Here is an 18482-nt window from a genome sequence, read left to right on the forward strand (position 1 = left end):
CAAGCTGAGCAAGTCAATAACGCGTTGGTCCACCTCTGGGTCTTAAGCAAGCAGTTATTCCGCTTGCAGTGATTGATAGAGTTGTTATACTTCCTCCCGAGGGATATCGTGCCAAATTCTGTCCGACTGGCGCGTTAGATCTTCAAAATCCCGAGATGGATGGAGGGCCCTGCGCATAATTCTCCAAGCGTTCTCAATTCGGTCCAGGTAGGGTTTTGTAGGCGTGAAGACAGGCACTAGAAACCCTCGGTGTGTGCCGGCGGGAATTATCTTGCTGAAATATAATCCCAGGGTGACTTTCCACGAAGGGCAACAAAACGGTATGTAGAATATCGTCGACGTACCGCTGTGCCGTAAGGATGTCTCAGACGACAACCAAAGGGGTCCTGCTACGAAACGAAATGGCACCGCTGGCCATCACTCTTGATTGTTGAGCCGTATGTCGGTTAGCATTCAGAGTGGTATCCCACCGCTGTCCAGGGCGTCTTCAGGCACGTCTCCGCTGGTCGTCGGGGCTCAGTTCGAAACGGGACTCATCGCTGGAGACAGTTCTATCCCCGTTAATGAGATTCCAGGTGGAGTGTGCCCGGCACCACTGTAGACGAGGTTGTTGGTGCACAGAGCTCAATGGTCAAGGAGCGCTGTGAGCTCGGCCCTCTTTCTGTGAGCCGCTTATTAATGGTCCTTGTGTTCATTGAAGCACCAGTTACACGTCGAATCAATGATAATGATGGACTCGGGTACTCACGTTCTGTCGCCTCTCTCGGTCGACAACTTCGTTCTTAACATTATGTTCGGCCATCGTTCACCCTCTCCTGCCAACATCGACGAGTAGTGGCTTCGCTCCAATTCAAATGTCGAGCGATTTGCAGATTACTCCAACCGGCTTCTCTGAGCCCAGCTACACGTCCTCTCTCAAATGCTGACATCTGCGTATATTATACACGCATCTGCCTGCGAGGCACAGTTACTGTCCAGCTGAGTACGCGGAGTGAAATTCGCAAAGGCCTTATGCCCTGGTATCGACATGTCTCCTGTTTACTTTCCATGCCAGCTGTGCAGTGAAAATGCGCTGAAGAGTAGAGGTCAGAAATGTAGCAGTACGAGTCTAATGTTAGGGTTGCATTCTCCACAAATCAAGGCGCCGCTGTTACATTACTGCTAACTGGCTTCATTCGTTCCCGCTGTAGTTCCACGAGTATGACGCGTCTGGGAACTGTGTCACTGCGGTAGTTCCAAGCTCGTCGACCCGTTCTCTGTTACTGAAACATGCAGGAGTGTAAGGCTCGTCATGACTTATTGTTAGCGTGAAAGAAGATTACACTTTTTTGCAGCTGTAAAGTAGCACTAACAAGGCGCAATGACCGGTTTACAAGATCAGACGGTACTTAACGAAGCTGTGTTTTGTGAAAATGTGGAGGGCGTAAGGGAAAAATTAATTAATGCCAAGTACACAACTACAAATGTGTTTCCACGCTTCAGACCAAAAGCATACAAATTTCGCCCAATGCAAACAAAATGGTTGTATTCTTGTTCACTCCACCTCCACTGCTAGAAAACATATGTGCTGCATCAAACTAAAACTAGGGACAGAGCAACGTCAGTGTTATATCCTTGAGACAAAAAAGCGAGCTATTTCTCTATTCATTTGGTCACGACAACTTGCGTTTATTGGCTAATAGCTTTGTGTAGCTTATCATTCATTTTTGTCATTTATTTTATTAATTAATCACCGTTTCTTTCTCATGTCATGTTTTCTGGTACTGTCATCACAGACTCGGTAAATCCTCGAAAGTGAGTACGTCAACGTTATTGTTAGACAGTCACTGAAAATAAATTAAATATTATAATAAGTTTACAGAAATCTTCGAAAAAGTTTTATCTATACAAACGAATGTATAAACAGAGCAATATTCGCTGCTCTTGGTATACAAATATTGGTATATAACTTGCTTCTCTTATTTAGGCAGATCAGATATTTTGTGACATTTCAACTTTCGCCTGAGAATGGCTATAAAGCCGAAATCATGATTGTGTGAAATAAATTAATAGTAATTTGTAGTTCAACGGCGGAATTTTCCTTCAAAACGGTTGAGTATGTAGTGCATATGCCGCAAAAATGCATGGAAGCAGTGTTAGTGTCATGTATATCAGCATATACAAGCAGTCGGCTACTGTTGGTCATGTTTATATTGTGTACTAGCTGGGTACCCAGCGTTGCTCAGTTATGTATTTATTCCATTCTTCTTTTAGTCCATCTCCTTCTTCTCACTCTGTCCATCTCCTTTTCCCCCACACTCTATCCATCTCCTCTTGCCCTCCGCTGCGTCCATCTGCTCTCCCCCCCCCTCCCCCCCACCCTTCTCTGTGTCCATTGCTACTCCTCCTTTCTCTATCCATTACCTCCTTCCCTCCTCTAAATCCATTTCCTCTTTTCTTCTCTAAGTTCATCATCTCCTCCACCCTTTAAGTTCATCTCCCCCTTCAAGACAGTCACCTCTTACCCTCTCTCCATCCATCTCCTACTCCCTCTATCTCTCTGTTCATCTCCTTCTCCTTCTCTGTCTGTCCATCTCCTCATCACCCCAATATCAGTCCATCTCCTCCACCCCATCTTCTCTCAGTATCACCAAGTTATCACCCCCACACCAATAGCAGACGAGCTTTTCACCTGTAGCTTTACCAGAGTACGCACATTCCACATGTATTTCACGTATATTTAATATACATTTCACACATATTTGTACACGTATTTCACCTGTATCTGTAGCGAATTTCGCCCTGCAGTCTCATTTTCACACAACTCATTATTTATTATGTCATATCTCCTGAACAATGTGTTGTACAATGAAAAGCAGGTACATTCTGTGGTATAATCAGATACGGTCTATTAAATGTATTGCGGATAGTTAGTTGTAAAGACATAATAAATCAAAGTATCATGTGCGATGTGCTAGTTTTTCAACCATCACAGTGTTTATGACATCATATCTCAAGACCTATGTGTCACACAGTGATACAGTTTTGTTGGTATATGTGAAATCTGTCTGCAAAATGTGTCACAAATATAGTTAGTAAGTCAGAAGTAATGAATTAAAAAGTCATTCCTAATGTGGCAGTTTTACTACATGAAGAGCGACAAGGTAGTAAGCTATAAACTTTTCCCCTTCATCATTTTGTGGGGGCTGTCAGCGAGAAAAAAATTCATAAAGGTTTGAAAATATGTGTAAAATTTGTTGCAAGTCACTAAGTGCTCTCATTCTGAAATACAGCATAAATAAAGTCTGGGAATTCATGTGTCATGAACCACATTACTTCTTCACCCACGTTGCCACCCCTTTGCTAGGTACATGGTTGTTATTCCTGTACCGATTCTTTCCAGACAGTAAGTGATGTGTGTACCATGTTTGGTTAAAATTGGACCAGTCGCTTAGGAGGAGATGTGGAACATACACACATACATACAAATATACATATATATGAACATCCATTTTTATAATATGTGTGGATACCATTCTTCTCCTCCCCTCTTAGTATCAGTATTACATATCTCTGCATATAAGCAATCAGATGCTGCTAGTCACGTATAAAACAATGAACTGTAGTAATGTAATGTATCGCTACATTCAGGCAGTCTCTTTATGAAATAATGAATAATTATTAAAATTATTGAAAATAACTTTGAAAAAATATATATTTAATATTGATAAAACACAAGTTAATTTACACACATCGAAAACAGTTTTGCATCATCTCGGCTCCGAGAGTTCTGGAACCTGTACAGAAAATTGGAATAGAGATCAACATAAACATCTTTTCTCCCCTTTTTATTGCTCATGAAAACCACACATTACATGTTGTACCACCATACAGCGAGAACTTCAGAGGTGGTGGTCCAGACTGCTGTACACTTCGATACACGGTACCTCTAATACCCAGTAGCACGTCCTCTTGCATTGATGCATGCCTGGATTCGTCATGGCATACTACCCACAAGTTCAACAAGCACTGTTGGTCCAGATTGTCCCACTCCTCAACAGCGATTCGGCGTCGATACCCGCGAATTTTCGTCCATGAAGACGAATGCCTCGCCAATATGCTGCGGTTATGGTTGCACTATCTGTCGGAGGATGGCATTCACGTATCGTGCAACCGTATGGCGCCTTCCATGACCACGAGCGGCGTACGATGGCCCCACATAACGCCACCCCAAAACAGCAGGGAACCGGATTGCCTCCAAACACGTCTCCGACGATTGTCTGGTTGAAGGCATATGCGACACTCAACGGTGAAGAGAACGTGATGCCAGTCCTGAGCGGTCCATTTGGCATGTTGTTGGGCCCATCTGTACCGCGCTGCATGATGTCGTAGTTGCAAAGTTGGACCTCGCCATAGACGTCGTGAGTGAAGTTGAGCATCATGCAGCCTATTTCGCACAGTTTGGGTCGTAACACATGGTGGCGTTGCTGTCAGGGTTCCTCCGAGCCATAATCCGTACGTAGCGGTCATACACTACAGTAGTAGCCCTTTGGCGGCCTGAGTGAGGCATGTCATCCACAGTTCCTGTCTCCCTGTATCTCCTCAATGTCCGAGCAACATCGCTTTGGTTCACTCAGAGACGCCTGGGCACTTCCCTTGTTGAGAGCCCTTCTTGGCACAAAGTAACAATGCGGACGGGATCGAACCGTGGTATTGGTCGTCTAGGCATGGTTGAACTAGAGACAACTCGAGCCGTGTACCACCTTCCTGGTGGAATGAATGGAACTCTTCGGCCATCATACCCCCTCCGTCTAATAGACGCTGCTCATGCGTGGTTGTTTACATCTTTGGACGGATTTAGGGACATTTCTGAACAGTCAAAGGGACTGTCTCTGTGATACAATATCCAGACTCATCGTCTGTCTTCAGGAGTTCTGGGAACTGGGGTGATGCAAAACTTTCTTTATGTGTGTATTATACCAGTGTTATTAAACCTCTTGAGACCTGGCGACAATTGTCATGATTTTTTTGGAAACAGATATTCTGTACCTGTTAAACAGAATGTAGTGAAATAAGATTCACAAAATTTTTTCTTTTTTTCTTTTAAATTCATGGTTTTCTGAAGTGTCCATTACAATGGACACTGGGTCTTGGAGACATGTAAGTAAACATTAGAAAAGAAGTAAAGTGTCCATTACAATGGACACTGGGTCTTGGAGATGCATAAGTAAACATTAGAAAGAAAGTTGAAAATGTAAAAAAAGTACTTTATTTTTAGTTTATTGAACAAAATACAGTCTTATTATGCAGATATTACTTGAATCATACACTGATTATTAATTTAAAATAATTAATATAAATTTAAAAAGTAAAATAAATGACGAATTTTGACAGTTTTATTTCTGATGATACTCAGAGAAACAGTTTTTCTGTGATGTCAGACAGAGGAAAACTGAACAACCTTTGCACCTTATTTTGGTTTTCTTTGTGCAGCCACTGTTCTTACACCTCATGCTATTTTTCAACCCTGTCATTTCTGGTAAATGGGTTACAGAAGGTGAAGGTGATTGTGGCGGCAGTAATCTTCGCCTTTTAGGAGTTGACTCCTCATCATCTTCATCAGAATGTTGTTCCTCTTGGCCCCTTAACAAATGCTCAGCAATTCTAATTTTGAAATCAAGGTACTGCAGGATATTCCTCTTTGGCTCATCGTTCTTAATTCTGTCACTTCTGTACTGAATCCAGCTATTTGCAATTCCCAGATCTATGAAGTGAAAAATAGTTTTCACGGTACACTTTTTGGTTCTGGTGCAGATCCTGTAAAAACTCATCATTCTGTCAATCAGGTCTATGCCACCCATATTTTTATTGTAGCAGCTGATTACTGCTGGACGGGGAACCTGAATGTATCTCCGATCTTTTTTCGACCACCTTTTACATTGATCCATAGGGTTCTTCCCAACCTTCGTCGATGCAGTTATGACTGGCTTTTGGTCATACCATTTTACAATAGAAATGAGTTTGTCTTTTCTCACTGTCTGGTCAACAGACCCACGTCCTTAATTTGGAAGAATCTTGTCTGCTGTCAGATGGACTGCTCTGGGTATTCTTGACTTCATGATTGTTCCAGTGGCAGGCAAGTTTTTTTCAGCCAATGATTCCAGTAACGGAACAGAGGTAAAATACCTATCAAAGAACACATGTGTTCCTTCTGGAAGGCTCTGGCAAAGCCTGAGGACTGCTGAGGCCCCTATTCCCTGTTTTAATTGTTGACCAATAGCTTCTGGGAATGTTCCTTTACCCTGATAAATCTCAAAGTCGAGGACTAGTCCTGAAGGAGCAGCCAACACAAAATTTTTAAGCCCTTCAGGATTTGGCTTTCCCCTGACAAATTGTTTTATTGCACATGCTCCAGTAAATGGGATCATTTGTTCATCCACTGCCACTTCAGGAGATCGAGGTAAACTGAGGCATGCTCTCTTTACACGTTCTAAAAGTGGCCTTATTTTCCACAACTTATCTTTCCTTCTAGTTTCCTCTGTTACAGCATTATCATCTGTCACCTTCAAATTACTTCTAATGCTGAAGTATCGGTCTCGAGTCATAATTTCAGTAATGCTAATAACTCTTGTTGTTTTACCCCAGTACATCCTAACTCTAGGGTATCTCAAACAAGACATTAGTATTGTTGCTCCAATAAATATCTGCACTTCCTTGGCAGACAGCTTTAAAGACCTTCCAGTCTGCTGTAAATATCTCATATTGGTAAGTTCAGAAGTATCCTTAAAAAAGGCCAAGTCAAAGTATAGCTGAAAGTAGTCCATGATCTGCTTCTCATTATGTTCTGCAACTTCCGTGGGCGAGAAGGTCGCCTGGGGTCCCTCAAACCTGAAATTTGGAAACAAAGCATCAAGGAAAGATCGAAAATATCAGGAATAATAGAAAATTGTTTACAATAAGGTATCACACTTACCTTTCGCATTTCTCCCAAAACATCCTGCGATTCTGCGAAGAACTCTCGTCATCATCAGAATTATCAGTGCAGCTGCTACTCTGTTCACTTGGGGAAGGAACATGCGATTGATGGACAGCATCACCTGCCAGGTCAAAATCACCATCCTCCTCCTCACTAATCTCAAGATCTGACACGTCTCCATTCAAAAGAAGTTCTAAAATTTCTTCTGACCTGAGCTTTGATGTGTATCCTTTAAGAAAATGATTGTTTTAACATAGTTCCTACTTTCCTTACAGAAAATAATGATAGTAGTGCATCACATAATGTCATTGAGCAACAGTCACAACACGAAATTTATTGGAAATTAGCGAAGGTAATCACCACTAATGCCTACGAAATAGTGCTCAGAAATGTGGCCGCAAGTCCCAGCGTCCACTATAGTGGACATTACTGTTTTGCAACAATAATTTATGGAAATACACAGTACTACCAAACCTTATTGCACAGAAAGGTCGTATAAGCACCACTTATAGATACTGTCTACAATAGGTCCTTTTTTCATAAAATAAGTTTCGAAAAATACACAATAATGACGGAGAACTCACCTGCCATCGTAACACGTCGTAAACAAAGCTGTTACTTGGCGCCAAGTGATCGTAGTGACTGTTTCTCCCGCCAGATGGCTGCAGCATACAATCCATTCAAATGTGCCACAGGTATTACAACGGAAAATGCAGAATCTCTGACAGCAGGACAGGAAACTCGATGTCCATTATAATGGACATCAGGTCTCAGGAGGTAAATATAAAACAGATTCTTTCACCATGAAAATTTTTGTAGGGTAGAAAACAAATTAGAACGACTTTTTGAACATCTTTTTATTTACATGTATATACACAATCATTCAGTTTTAAAGTATTGTCCAAATAATATTCTTCTATATGCCTTGAATTCAGCCTGAGTTGTATTCAGACCTATAGGTGTAATTACATGCAGTGCACGGGCAGGTCTTCAGTAAATTCGACCTACACAGATTTCCTGCTTGTAAGGTTTCCAGATGCTTATTTTGGTGTTGGATCTATACAAGCCTTTATACATTGTTCTAACTGATTTACATTCACACTGTACTCACGCAAATAGCCAATAAAATCACAGTATGCAGCTATAATATAAGAATGCCAGTAGCTCAGTCTGTCTTCCTCAATCAGTAAAGTATTGTATCAGTTGTTCTCATTCACTACACTTGGATGTTTAATATTACAACTGCACCCTCAGATTTTAACTCAAGCACTGCCTCTCTACACGTACTGACAATTGATGCCCACACATAACACTGGATTTTAATAGGAGGATATGATGAGTTGTTTTCAGTCGTCAACTTTGTCTCTATGAACTTTATCATGCTGCACAGACAGTCCCATTTGTACCGTGTGTACTGCGCTCTACTACCAAGACATTGAATTTTGCTCCATTTCCATGACCACATCTAAGTCACAGTAGTGCTAGTTCTACATTCACATGTATAGGTCCACTTGCAGTCAGAATGCATGTATTGATGAATATCAGTGTTCTGCTAGCACTTAGCTGAGTCTAAACTTCCGGCTAGGGCATAGCCGAACGATAGCAGGTCTTGATAGACTGGGAAGAAATCCTGCGGAGATGACTGCTGCTGCTGCTGCTGTGGTGGTTCAGGCAGGAACATCTGCATGTCCTCATCTGTAATAATAATAACAAAGTCCTAGGTATGATGACATACCGATATACTAATAATAATAATAATAACTATAACAAGAGATATATCGATAAAATACGTATATAAGAAGCAATCAAAAACTTTCCATTTGAGGGAGTTGCTGCAGTGTATATGCAATGTAGCGCTACTGCACTGTGGGTATACAAGAACCGACATGTAGGTAAGAGATTAGTGAGGCATTCGTATCTTTCCGAAGTGTGTGTAGTAGATACAGACACGTGAACTATGGCGACGTTATTTCCAAATGCTCCCCAACAGGATCAACGTGCAGTTTTTTCCTTGGCTGCAGAGTAACAAACCTCGGTACGGATCCAATGGAGAAAGAAGAATGTGCATGGGGCATGTGTATGGGGCAGCATTCGACCCAGGAGACCGGTCGATTTGGGAATCTCAAGTGGGATACACTTTAGCACTCACCCTAAAGTCCTGATCTTTCCACATGCGAGTACCACTCCTTCAGTCCCTTAAAAAAACCTTGAAGGGTCGACAATTCCTGTAGGGAGAGGATGGGCAGCCGGCCGTTATGGACTTCTTCACACAGCAGGACACAATGTTTTACCAAATGGCATCTTCGGTCTCGTGCGTCGGCGGTACGACTGCCTCAATGCCATAGCAATTTCCCTGATTAGTATTCCGATTCCGGACTGCACGGCCTTCAAACGGAAACTATTTGATAGCCTCTTACACTTACTGATAGTCTTCTTCTTGCAGATAATCGCTGCAGCTGCCAGTGTTTCATAATCTACATCTACATCTGCGTGGATACTCTGCAAATCACACATAAATACCTGGCAGGGGGTATATCGAATCATGTTCACAATAATGCTCAATTATTCCAGTCTCGAATAGCACGTGGAAAAAACAAACACCTATATCTTACGTGAATTCATATTGGCGTGTGACGCATCTAATATCGCGTTGGGTCGTGTGTTAAGTCAAAATATAGATGGAAATGAACATTTAGTGATGTATGCCTTCAGGCAGCTAAATAAAGCAGAAACAAATTATTCCACAACAGAGAAGGAAATGCTAGCTGTTATATATGTTATTTCATACTTTCGTTGTTATTTGTATGGTCGGAAATTCAAAGTCGTTACGGACCATGCTTCTCTCAGATGGTTACCAGAGTTAAAGGATCGATCAAGACGATTGGCGAGAAGGCCATTGAAATTAAGTGAATTCGATTATGAAGTGATTCATAAATTTGGAGCTTCAAATAAAAATGCTGACGTGTTAAGCAGAAAGGTTGCAGCTGCGCAAGTAATAGGTTTTGATCGGCCGGACTGGATAGAGGCACAACTAGCTGTCACACGCAGCCACAGCTTGAAATCCAAGAAGGCTTGCTATGCAGAACTACAAAGTGCGGACCACGCGTTGTCGTTCCTGTAGCGCTGAGACAGGAAGTGTTACGTCAGGCTCATGACCATGTTTTATCAGGTCACGGAGGTAAATGCACAACAGATTGACGAATAGCTGAAAGATTCTGGTGGAAGACACGTCGCAATGATGTAGCGCAATATGTAAAAAATTGTGTTCCGTGCGCGCAACGATCGGATTTAAGTCATCAAAAGATTGAGTTACAGCGACTACCTGAAGCAGATAGACTATTTTCTTTTTTAGGATTAGACATTCAGGGATCTTGTAACAAAACGCCTGCTGGGAACAAATTTGTTTTAACAATTTTGGTCCATTTTTCATATTATTTGGTTACGGTAGCTATGCCTGATCAGAAGGCTAGTATAGTAGCATAAGCAATGGTGAACAATTGGCTATTGAAGTACGGTATACCTGAAACTATTATTACAGACCACGGAAAAATTTTTCTATCTGAACTACTGAAACAACTATGTCGGTTATTACAAAGTAAGAAGTTACGTACCAGTCCATTTCATCCTCAAGTAAACGGGCGAACGAGTTCACCGTACGTTATCTAAGATATTGAGCCACTATGTTGACTCACAGCATTTATATTGGCATGTCTATTTGAACCTAGTCGTGTGGGCCTATAATGCAAAAGTTCATTCTGGAACGGTCTCTCGCCATACGAAGTTGTACATGGTAGGAAGATGCCATCACCTTTCGATGTGCACCAACATAAACTGGGTCCACAAGGTGATCCAGTGAAAGAATTTGTAAAACAAGTTAAAATAAATTTGGAAAATGGTGAAACGTGCCAATACAAAGAGCGTATTGGGCAAAGAGAAAGTAAACTACCACAGTATAGAATACGACAATGGGTATTGTTAACTAATCGTTATACTCCGATAGGCAAAACTAAGAAATTTTTGACTAAGTATCAAGGACCGTACCAAGTTGTTGAAATGACTTCACTGGTCAACATAAAATTGCAGTTACCAACAAGGACTTCGATAGCGCATGTCAGTCGAGTCAATCCATTTAAGAGCGTAGTTGACGCATTGCCACAAATCTCTTCAACAAATCCCGAAGGATGAGAAGGACGAAAGAAGCAACTACCTAAGAAGGATATACCTTATTCACTTAGATCTAGGAGTAAGTAAAGTAGGATTCTCCAGTGTAATCTAAGTATCATGATTATTGTTATTACATTAGTATAATTTTTCTTCTATTATACTGTTTTGTCCTTAATAGTTTTTTAAACGAGAGAAGGGAGTGGTAATGTTTATCTTTCTGTCATCTTACGTGCCGGGATGCTGGCCAGAAAATTTTTTGCGTCCCTTGCACTGTTATATTGTTGCAAAGGAGGTATAATGCAGAATCAACCACTGCACAATGCTATCCTGTTCGTTAGAAAAGTAGATGTCCTACTAACGAGCCACAATTGGATAACTGAGTTTGCATTTGATGTTTGGTAAGTAAGAAATGAAGTAAGAAGACTGCAGGACAGGTTTGTAGCATTACAGAAAGAGGTGGTTAGAGGAGGACTGTTGGAGGATAAGAAAAGTGAGTACCAGGAGTTGAAACTCTCGTATGAAAAACTGAGAACTCAGTTGCAACAGGTAACCGAAATTGTATCGTTAGCATCAGTACGAAGGAAGCGAGGTTGGTTAGATACCAGAGGAAAGCTATTAAAACGGTGTTTGGGACAGCAGATAATGAGGATATTGAGAACATCCACCGTAAGATTCAGAGTGTACAAGAATTAGAGGAGGATATGAGAACAAAAGTGGAATGTCACATGACACAAATAGGGAATATGGAGCAAGGAATACTCAATGTGACTAGAACAGTAAGAAATTTAACAGCTGAATTATACCAGTACGCACATGGAACTAGAAATGTTTTGAATAGTGATTTAGAGAAGATTAAAACTCATTTGAGTAGTTTAGATGATAAAATGCTAGTAGCAGCATCACTACGCACTTTAGTGAACACATTAGACGATGCAAGAGTAGAGGTAGAGACATTACATGAGGCAATACACCATGCTACTCATGGGCAGTTCGGTTTAACGAAGTCCACAGCAAATTCTCGTAGCATTACAACAAGCACAAAGAGACTTTCCCAAGGGGTTGCAGCATGTTATACCAATAACAAGTGGGAATATAGCTTTATTTTATCGTATATTTATTGTAGAAGTAATCACTGATCAAGCTAAGATCATCATCATCAGTTTTCTGCTATATTAGCAGGTCCTTTGCGTCTCCATTTTCTGCGATCCATTGCTTCCTTCTTAAGGCTGCTGTATGCTGTACCGTCCATCACGTCATCCAGTATCTGAAATCTCTTCTTTCCTCGCTTCCTTTTTCCCTTCTACATAACCTTCTAAAACTGTTTCTATCAGTCCGTCATTCTTTCTTAATATAAGCCCAATCCAATTTCTTTTTCATCTTTTCTCTATTACATCTAGTAACAGTCTTTTCCCTCCCACTCTTCTCAGAACCTCTTCATTTTTTACTCTGTCCGTCCGACTTCTTCTTTCTTTCCTCCGCCATGTCCACACCTCAAAATCCTCCAGCCTTTCTCTGTCTTTCTTCCTCAAAGTCCATGTTTCAGCGCCATACAGGATAACGCTCCAGACAAAACATTTTATGAGTCTTTTCCTCAGTTCTCTGTCCAGACTGCTGCAGAAAATTATCCTTTTCTTTTAAAATGCCTATTTTGCCATTACTATCCTTGTTTTAATTTCTGTGCTGCACTTCCAGTCAGTGTCTATCCTGCTTCCAAGATACTTAAAATTTTGCACCTGTTCTAGTATTTCTCCATTCAGAATAATTTTTATTTCTTTATTTCCTCCTAGTGCCAATACTTTTTTTTCTGTGTGTTAATTATCATTCCATAATTTTTTCCGTTAGCTTCAGTGGTGTCCACCAAATCCTGTAATTTTTTCCCCTGTGGCTAGAAGGAGCATGTCATCAGCGAATCTCAAACACTCGCCTCTTTTTCCTCCAATTTCTACACCTTTGTCATCTAATGAGCATCGGTCAATCATATTTTCCAAGCAGAGGTTGAAAAGAGTAGGTGATAGACAGCATCCTTGTCTTACTCCTTTTCCTAGTCCGATCCAGTTTGTACTTTCTCCTCTCACTTTAACTGAAGCTTTTTGATTCAGATATAATGAGTTTACAAGTTTTTTGGTTTTCCAGTCCACTCTTTTTTCCCCCTCTTCAAGCTAAGATACATGCTAAATTAAGTTTCCAGTAGTAGGAATGAATGCAGAATACCAGTGTTACACGGTACATTCATAGCCAATAAAGTGGAGTACAATTCAGAAATGAGTACAGTTACTAACACGAGAAATATTATTAGTTTCTAAGAAAAGAGATGCTCATGTTGTTATGTCCGAAGCGAATTTCAGCGACTGCGTTCAGGAAAGAATTATTATTTGCCCAGCAAGGGCGATACAAACCAACCAAAACTCATGTGAAATTCAATTGTTTTTAGGCAAGATAGAAGCGGCAGAGTGTGAGAAAAAAAAAGCTTTAGCGCCGCAAACGGAATTCCAAAGAATCAGAGAACACTGGCTTTACTCTACGTTCACGTCAGAAACAGTACTCATTACTTGTTACGAAAATGGAAAACCTACAGGAATTAAGCGATTAGAATTACAAGGTGACAGATTGCTAATAATTGGAACTAGATGCGAGATATCAGGAAGACAGTTTCACCTTCCAGCTACCATTACGAGTACAACACTAATTAATGTGTCCAGACCAATGTTGTATTGGACAGAGAAACCCCCACACATTCTATCCCACCAAAACCTAATTTTTATCAACAATTCGTTGGATTCAACTTTATTACAGTCGATAGACAACTTGATAAATTCCGAAAACCAACAAATTTCAGTAAACCATATATTGCAGCATGTGAAACGGTATCATGAAAAGCGTACTTAGGAGATAATTATTTCAAAATGGTTCAAATGGCTCTAAGCACTATGGGACTTAACATCTGAGGTCATCAGTCCCCTAGACTTAGAACTAATTAAACCTAACTAACCTAAGGACAGCACATACATCCATGCCCGAGGCAGGATTCGTCCCTGCGACCGTAGCAACAGTGCAGTTCCGGACTGAAGTGCCTAGAACCGCTCGACCACAGCGGCTGGCAGTTATTTACATGTTGTCAACCATGAGCGTACTCTTGGTTATGATAACTATTTGTGCATACTTCTGTCTGAAACGTAAGATGGTACACTCAGGTGAAATAGCAACCACCAAATACCAGTAAAATGTATACAACTTAGTCATAAGATGGAAGCAGAAAACACAACACTGCAATTAGATAAGCATAGCAGAATCAACGAATGTTCAATACCCCATAGTAACTTAGCACAAGGAGAAATGTAAATTAATGTTCAAAAATGTATGGGCTAACTAAGAGCAAGTGAAGCTGAAAATTCGAGACGAATTTTAACAAAGGGGAGAGATGTGTTACAGCACAGAGTAATATGGGTTCCAAGTTATAAAATTTTTAACGGAGTTCAACCACCTTGACGTGAGATAGGCCGGTTACGCCATGATTGGCGGCGGACCAGGAAGCATGGTGATGGGAGACAGACGGACAGCACAGTCTGCAACTCTGCAGTAGCTGAGCAAGAGAGAGCACACGCAGAGGGAAAACAGAAAAGGACGGTGGCTAAGAAACATAATGCGCACGCTCGTTCGCGCGGCGCGATGCCTCACGAAACAATAGACAAGGCTAGGGAAAACACTCATAGACCAATTTAACTAGGTGCCAAGAGAGAATTATAGCAAGGGTACCAGAATAACGAGGACACATGCGGTCATCGCTAGTAAACCGCACTTCACAGAACTACGGAGAGCTCATTAAACACCGGAGCCTCAGCTCCAAGTAGAGGAGAATGGTTCAGGTCCATGGGAACGATGGAGTCCGTGTCGACGGCATTCCGTTCCATGACCATGTTGTTTTGGTAAGTCTTGTCTCAGATCAACCAGCGCAGTCCCATCCAGTCATGGAGTGCCGCAGAGCTGAACTCCACTGACGAACTTCATGCTGTGTCACACGAACCACTACTGATGGTAGAGCTGATGAGCTACCAGCAACAGTGCAATACCAGGTGCTGTACTCTCTGAGTGTGGGACAGACGACGACGACCAGGGTTCCTGGTGGACCACCGTCCGATATGCCTGAGCGCCTCAGGGCGGGGGCCCTACCAGGCTGGCAGTACTAGGTTCAAAAAATAAAATGTGTGTGAAATCTTATGGGACTTAACTGCTAAGGTCATCAGTCCCTAAGCTTACACACTACTTATCCTAAATTATCCTAAGGACAAACACACACACCCATGCCTGAGGGAGGACTCGAACCTCTGCCGGGAGTAGCCGCACAGTCCTTGACTGCAGCACCTAGGTTCAACACCTGCCGCTTACATCACACCGTAGATGGGGTGGTCCAGGGAAGAAGAGTCATGGAGTGGGATCGAGTACACTCCCTAAGCCGGTAGCAGCTATCCATGCTGTACCAGGCTGGACTAACCATCATTATCGACGCAAGAGGAATGACGTCTCGCTAGGATGCAGGTGCAAGGACTGGTACAGCATCCAACACCGAGAGTCTGTCGGTGACCAAGGCAGGAAGCAACTATGGCCAGCAGTTCACCACCCTTTGTAAAGTTGTCACAATAAACGATTAACTGAATAATCATGGTTTCTTAGCCCCGCGAGCGCTTCCAGACGATTCCTGACATCGTGCACAGGCGTCATCTGCTAGGACCCTCTGTAGCTTCTTGAGGAATATATTCATAATAGATGTTTTCATGCATTTTGCAAATGAAACTACTCTCTTACCTCTGTCATTTCTTTCATCTGTTCCATGTTTGCCAATTACTAAATCATCTTCCTTGTATGTTACAACTTTGGCATTAAAGTCACCAATTATAAATTTATAAAAGCAAACGTTTCCTTTCCACAGGTTTCTTTTAGGCACTCATAGAAGGATTCTGTCTCCTCATCCAAGTGACTAGAAGTAGGATTATATGCTTTAGCTATTTGGATTTTATACCTTTCTTGTATTTTGAATACCAAATGTGAAATTCTGCTTGAAGTTCCTTCCACTGCTGCTATCTTGTCTATTATGGTTTTGTTTACTGAAAACCCAACTCTATTTACTTTTCCATTTCATTCACCACAGTAATAGAAGAGATTTCCCAAATTCAGTTGAACGCAGTTTTCACCTTTACAATGTACTTCACCTACTCCAGTTAATTTTTTTCTAATTCCTCTTCTGTTTCTGTCAATTTGTCGTCTCCCACTAGCGAATGACAATAACATGTGCATATTTGAAAGCATGACATCTCTCGTCTTGAAGACATATGATTTTGTGACACTAAAGTAGCTTCTACCCATAGATTTGAATTTGGGGCTAATTTAGCTCTGGAACATGTTACCTTACTGTCACACATCACGACTCAAAGGTGAGAAGCATAATGCAGTAGCAATACGGAATTATGAGACTGCTGATGCCGATGTCATCGATTCCAGAAATGCTGATGCTGGTGTCAGCAACGTTTGAGACAGAACCTACAGTGACCCTCTACTTGATGCTCAAGTTCTGTATCTGTGTACTTTTTTATTAGTTATCAATAAAGTTTATCGTTGTTGTAAAAAACTTGGAAACTTTTGTTAGTATAAAAAATAATGAGTTCCACTGTGGTTTGGAGTCCACTTTAAACTGTATATTCCCTTAAAACAGCCTGGGTAAATTAGTTGAAAAGTAGAGGTAGACATCGGCTTACGAACAATGACAGAATCATACGTAGTAAAACACTGTGATGTTCAAATCACCCTTTGGGATGACGTCTTTATCGTTTTCCCATAGAGATTTTTTTAATAACTTAGAGTTGTGAGAGAACCACAAACGAATCCTTCTTGTTTTTATTTTACTCACAGATTGCAAACCACTGTATTAGATGCTACCGTGATAACCGCCATCTAGCATCCTGCACTGTTCAGTGTGATAGTAGGCAAACGCCAAATTAATTTACGAGGGCAGTTCAATAAGTAATGCAACACATTTTTTTTCTCAGCCAATTTTGGTTGAAAAAACCGGAAATTTCTTGTGGAATATTTTCAAACATTCCTGCTTCGTCTCGTGTAGTTTCACTGACTTCCGACAGGTGGCAGCGCTGTACGGAGCTGTTACAATGGCGTCTGCAACGGATGTGCGTTGCAAACAACGGGCAGTGATCGAGTTTCTTTTGGCGGAAAACCAGGGCATCTCAGATATTCATAGGCGCTTGCAGAATGTCTACGGTGATCTGGCAGTGGACAAAAGCACGGTGAGTCGTTGGACAAAGCGTGTGTCATCATCGCCGCAAGGTCAAGCAAGACTGCCTGATCTCCCGCGTGCGGGCCGGCCGGGCACAGCTGTGACTCCTGCAATGGCGGAGCGTGCGAACACACTCGTTTGAGATGATCGACGGATCACCATCAAACAACTCAGTGCTCAACTTGACATCTCTGTTGGTAGTGCTGTCACAATTGTTCACCAGTTGGGATATTCAAAGGTTTGTTCCCGCTGGGTCCCTCGTTGTCTAACCAAACACTATAAAGAGCAAAGGAGAACCATCTGTGCGGAATTGTTTGCTCGTCATGTGGCTGAGGGTGACAATTTCTTGTCAAAGATTGTTACAGGCGATGAAACATGGGTTCATCACTTCGAACCTGAAACAAAACGGCAATCAATGGAGTGGCGCCACACCCACTCCCCTACCAAGAAAAAGTTTAAAGCCATACCCTCAGCCGGTAAAGTCATGGTTACAGTCTTCTGGGACGCTGAAGGGGTTATTCTGTTCGATGTCCTTCCCCATGGTCAAACGATCAACTCTGAAGTGTATTGTGCTACTCTTCAGAAATTGAAGAAACGACTTCAGCGTGTTCGTAGGCACAAAAATCTGAACGAACTTCTCCTTCTTCATGACAACGCAAGACCTCACACAAGTCTTCGCACCCGAGAGGAGCTCACAAAACTTCAGTGGACTGTTCTTCCTCCTGCACCCTACAGCCCCGATCTCGCACCGTCGGATTTCCATATGTTTGGCCCAATGAAGGACGCAATCCGTGGGAGGCACTACGCGGATGATGAAGAAGTTATTGATGCAGTACGACGTTGGCTCCGACATCGACCAGTGGAATGGTACCGTGCAGGCATACAGGCCCTCATTTCAAGGTGGCGTAAGGCCGTAGCATTGAATGGAGATTACGTTGAAAACTAGTGTTGTGTAGCTAAAAGATTGGGGAATAACCTGGTGTATTTCAATGCTGAATAAAACAACCCCTGTTTCAGAAAAAAAATGTGTTGCATTACTTATTGAACTGCCCTCGTATATTGGCTGCTGGTGGTTACAACGTT

At 41.8% G+C, this 18482-nt stretch overlaps 1 protein-coding gene across 1 annotated transcript; it reads right to left on the minus strand.

The window, feature by feature from the left end:
- Positions 1-6038: 6038 nt before the first annotated feature.
- On the minus strand, positions 6039-7546 carry LOC124722561 (piggyBac transposable element-derived protein 3-like). The gene is made up of 3 exons (XM_047247701.1): positions 7540-7546; positions 6953-7184; positions 6039-6867 (listed from the first exon to the last, which is right to left on the minus strand). Exons 1-3 carry the CDS (start codon positions 7544-7546, stop codon positions 6039-6041), a joined length of 1068 nt encoding a protein of 355 aa, XP_047103657.1.
- Between the last annotated feature and the right edge of the window lie 10936 nt (positions 7547-18482).

The sequence above is a fragment of the Schistocerca piceifrons genome, chromosome X (genome assembly GCF_021461385.2).
Source record: "Schistocerca piceifrons isolate TAMUIC-IGC-003096 chromosome X, iqSchPice1.1, whole genome shotgun sequence".
NCBI lineage: Eukaryota > Metazoa > Arthropoda > Insecta > Orthoptera > Acrididae > Schistocerca > Schistocerca piceifrons.

Excerpts from the sequence above, each read along its gene's own strand:
- LOC124722561 (XM_047247701.1), bottom strand. Across the intron at positions 6,868-6,952 it reads TTTTGGGAGAAATGCGAAAG|GTTTGAGGGACCCCAGGCGA; the intron begins GTAAGTGTGATA and ends TCCAAATTTCAG.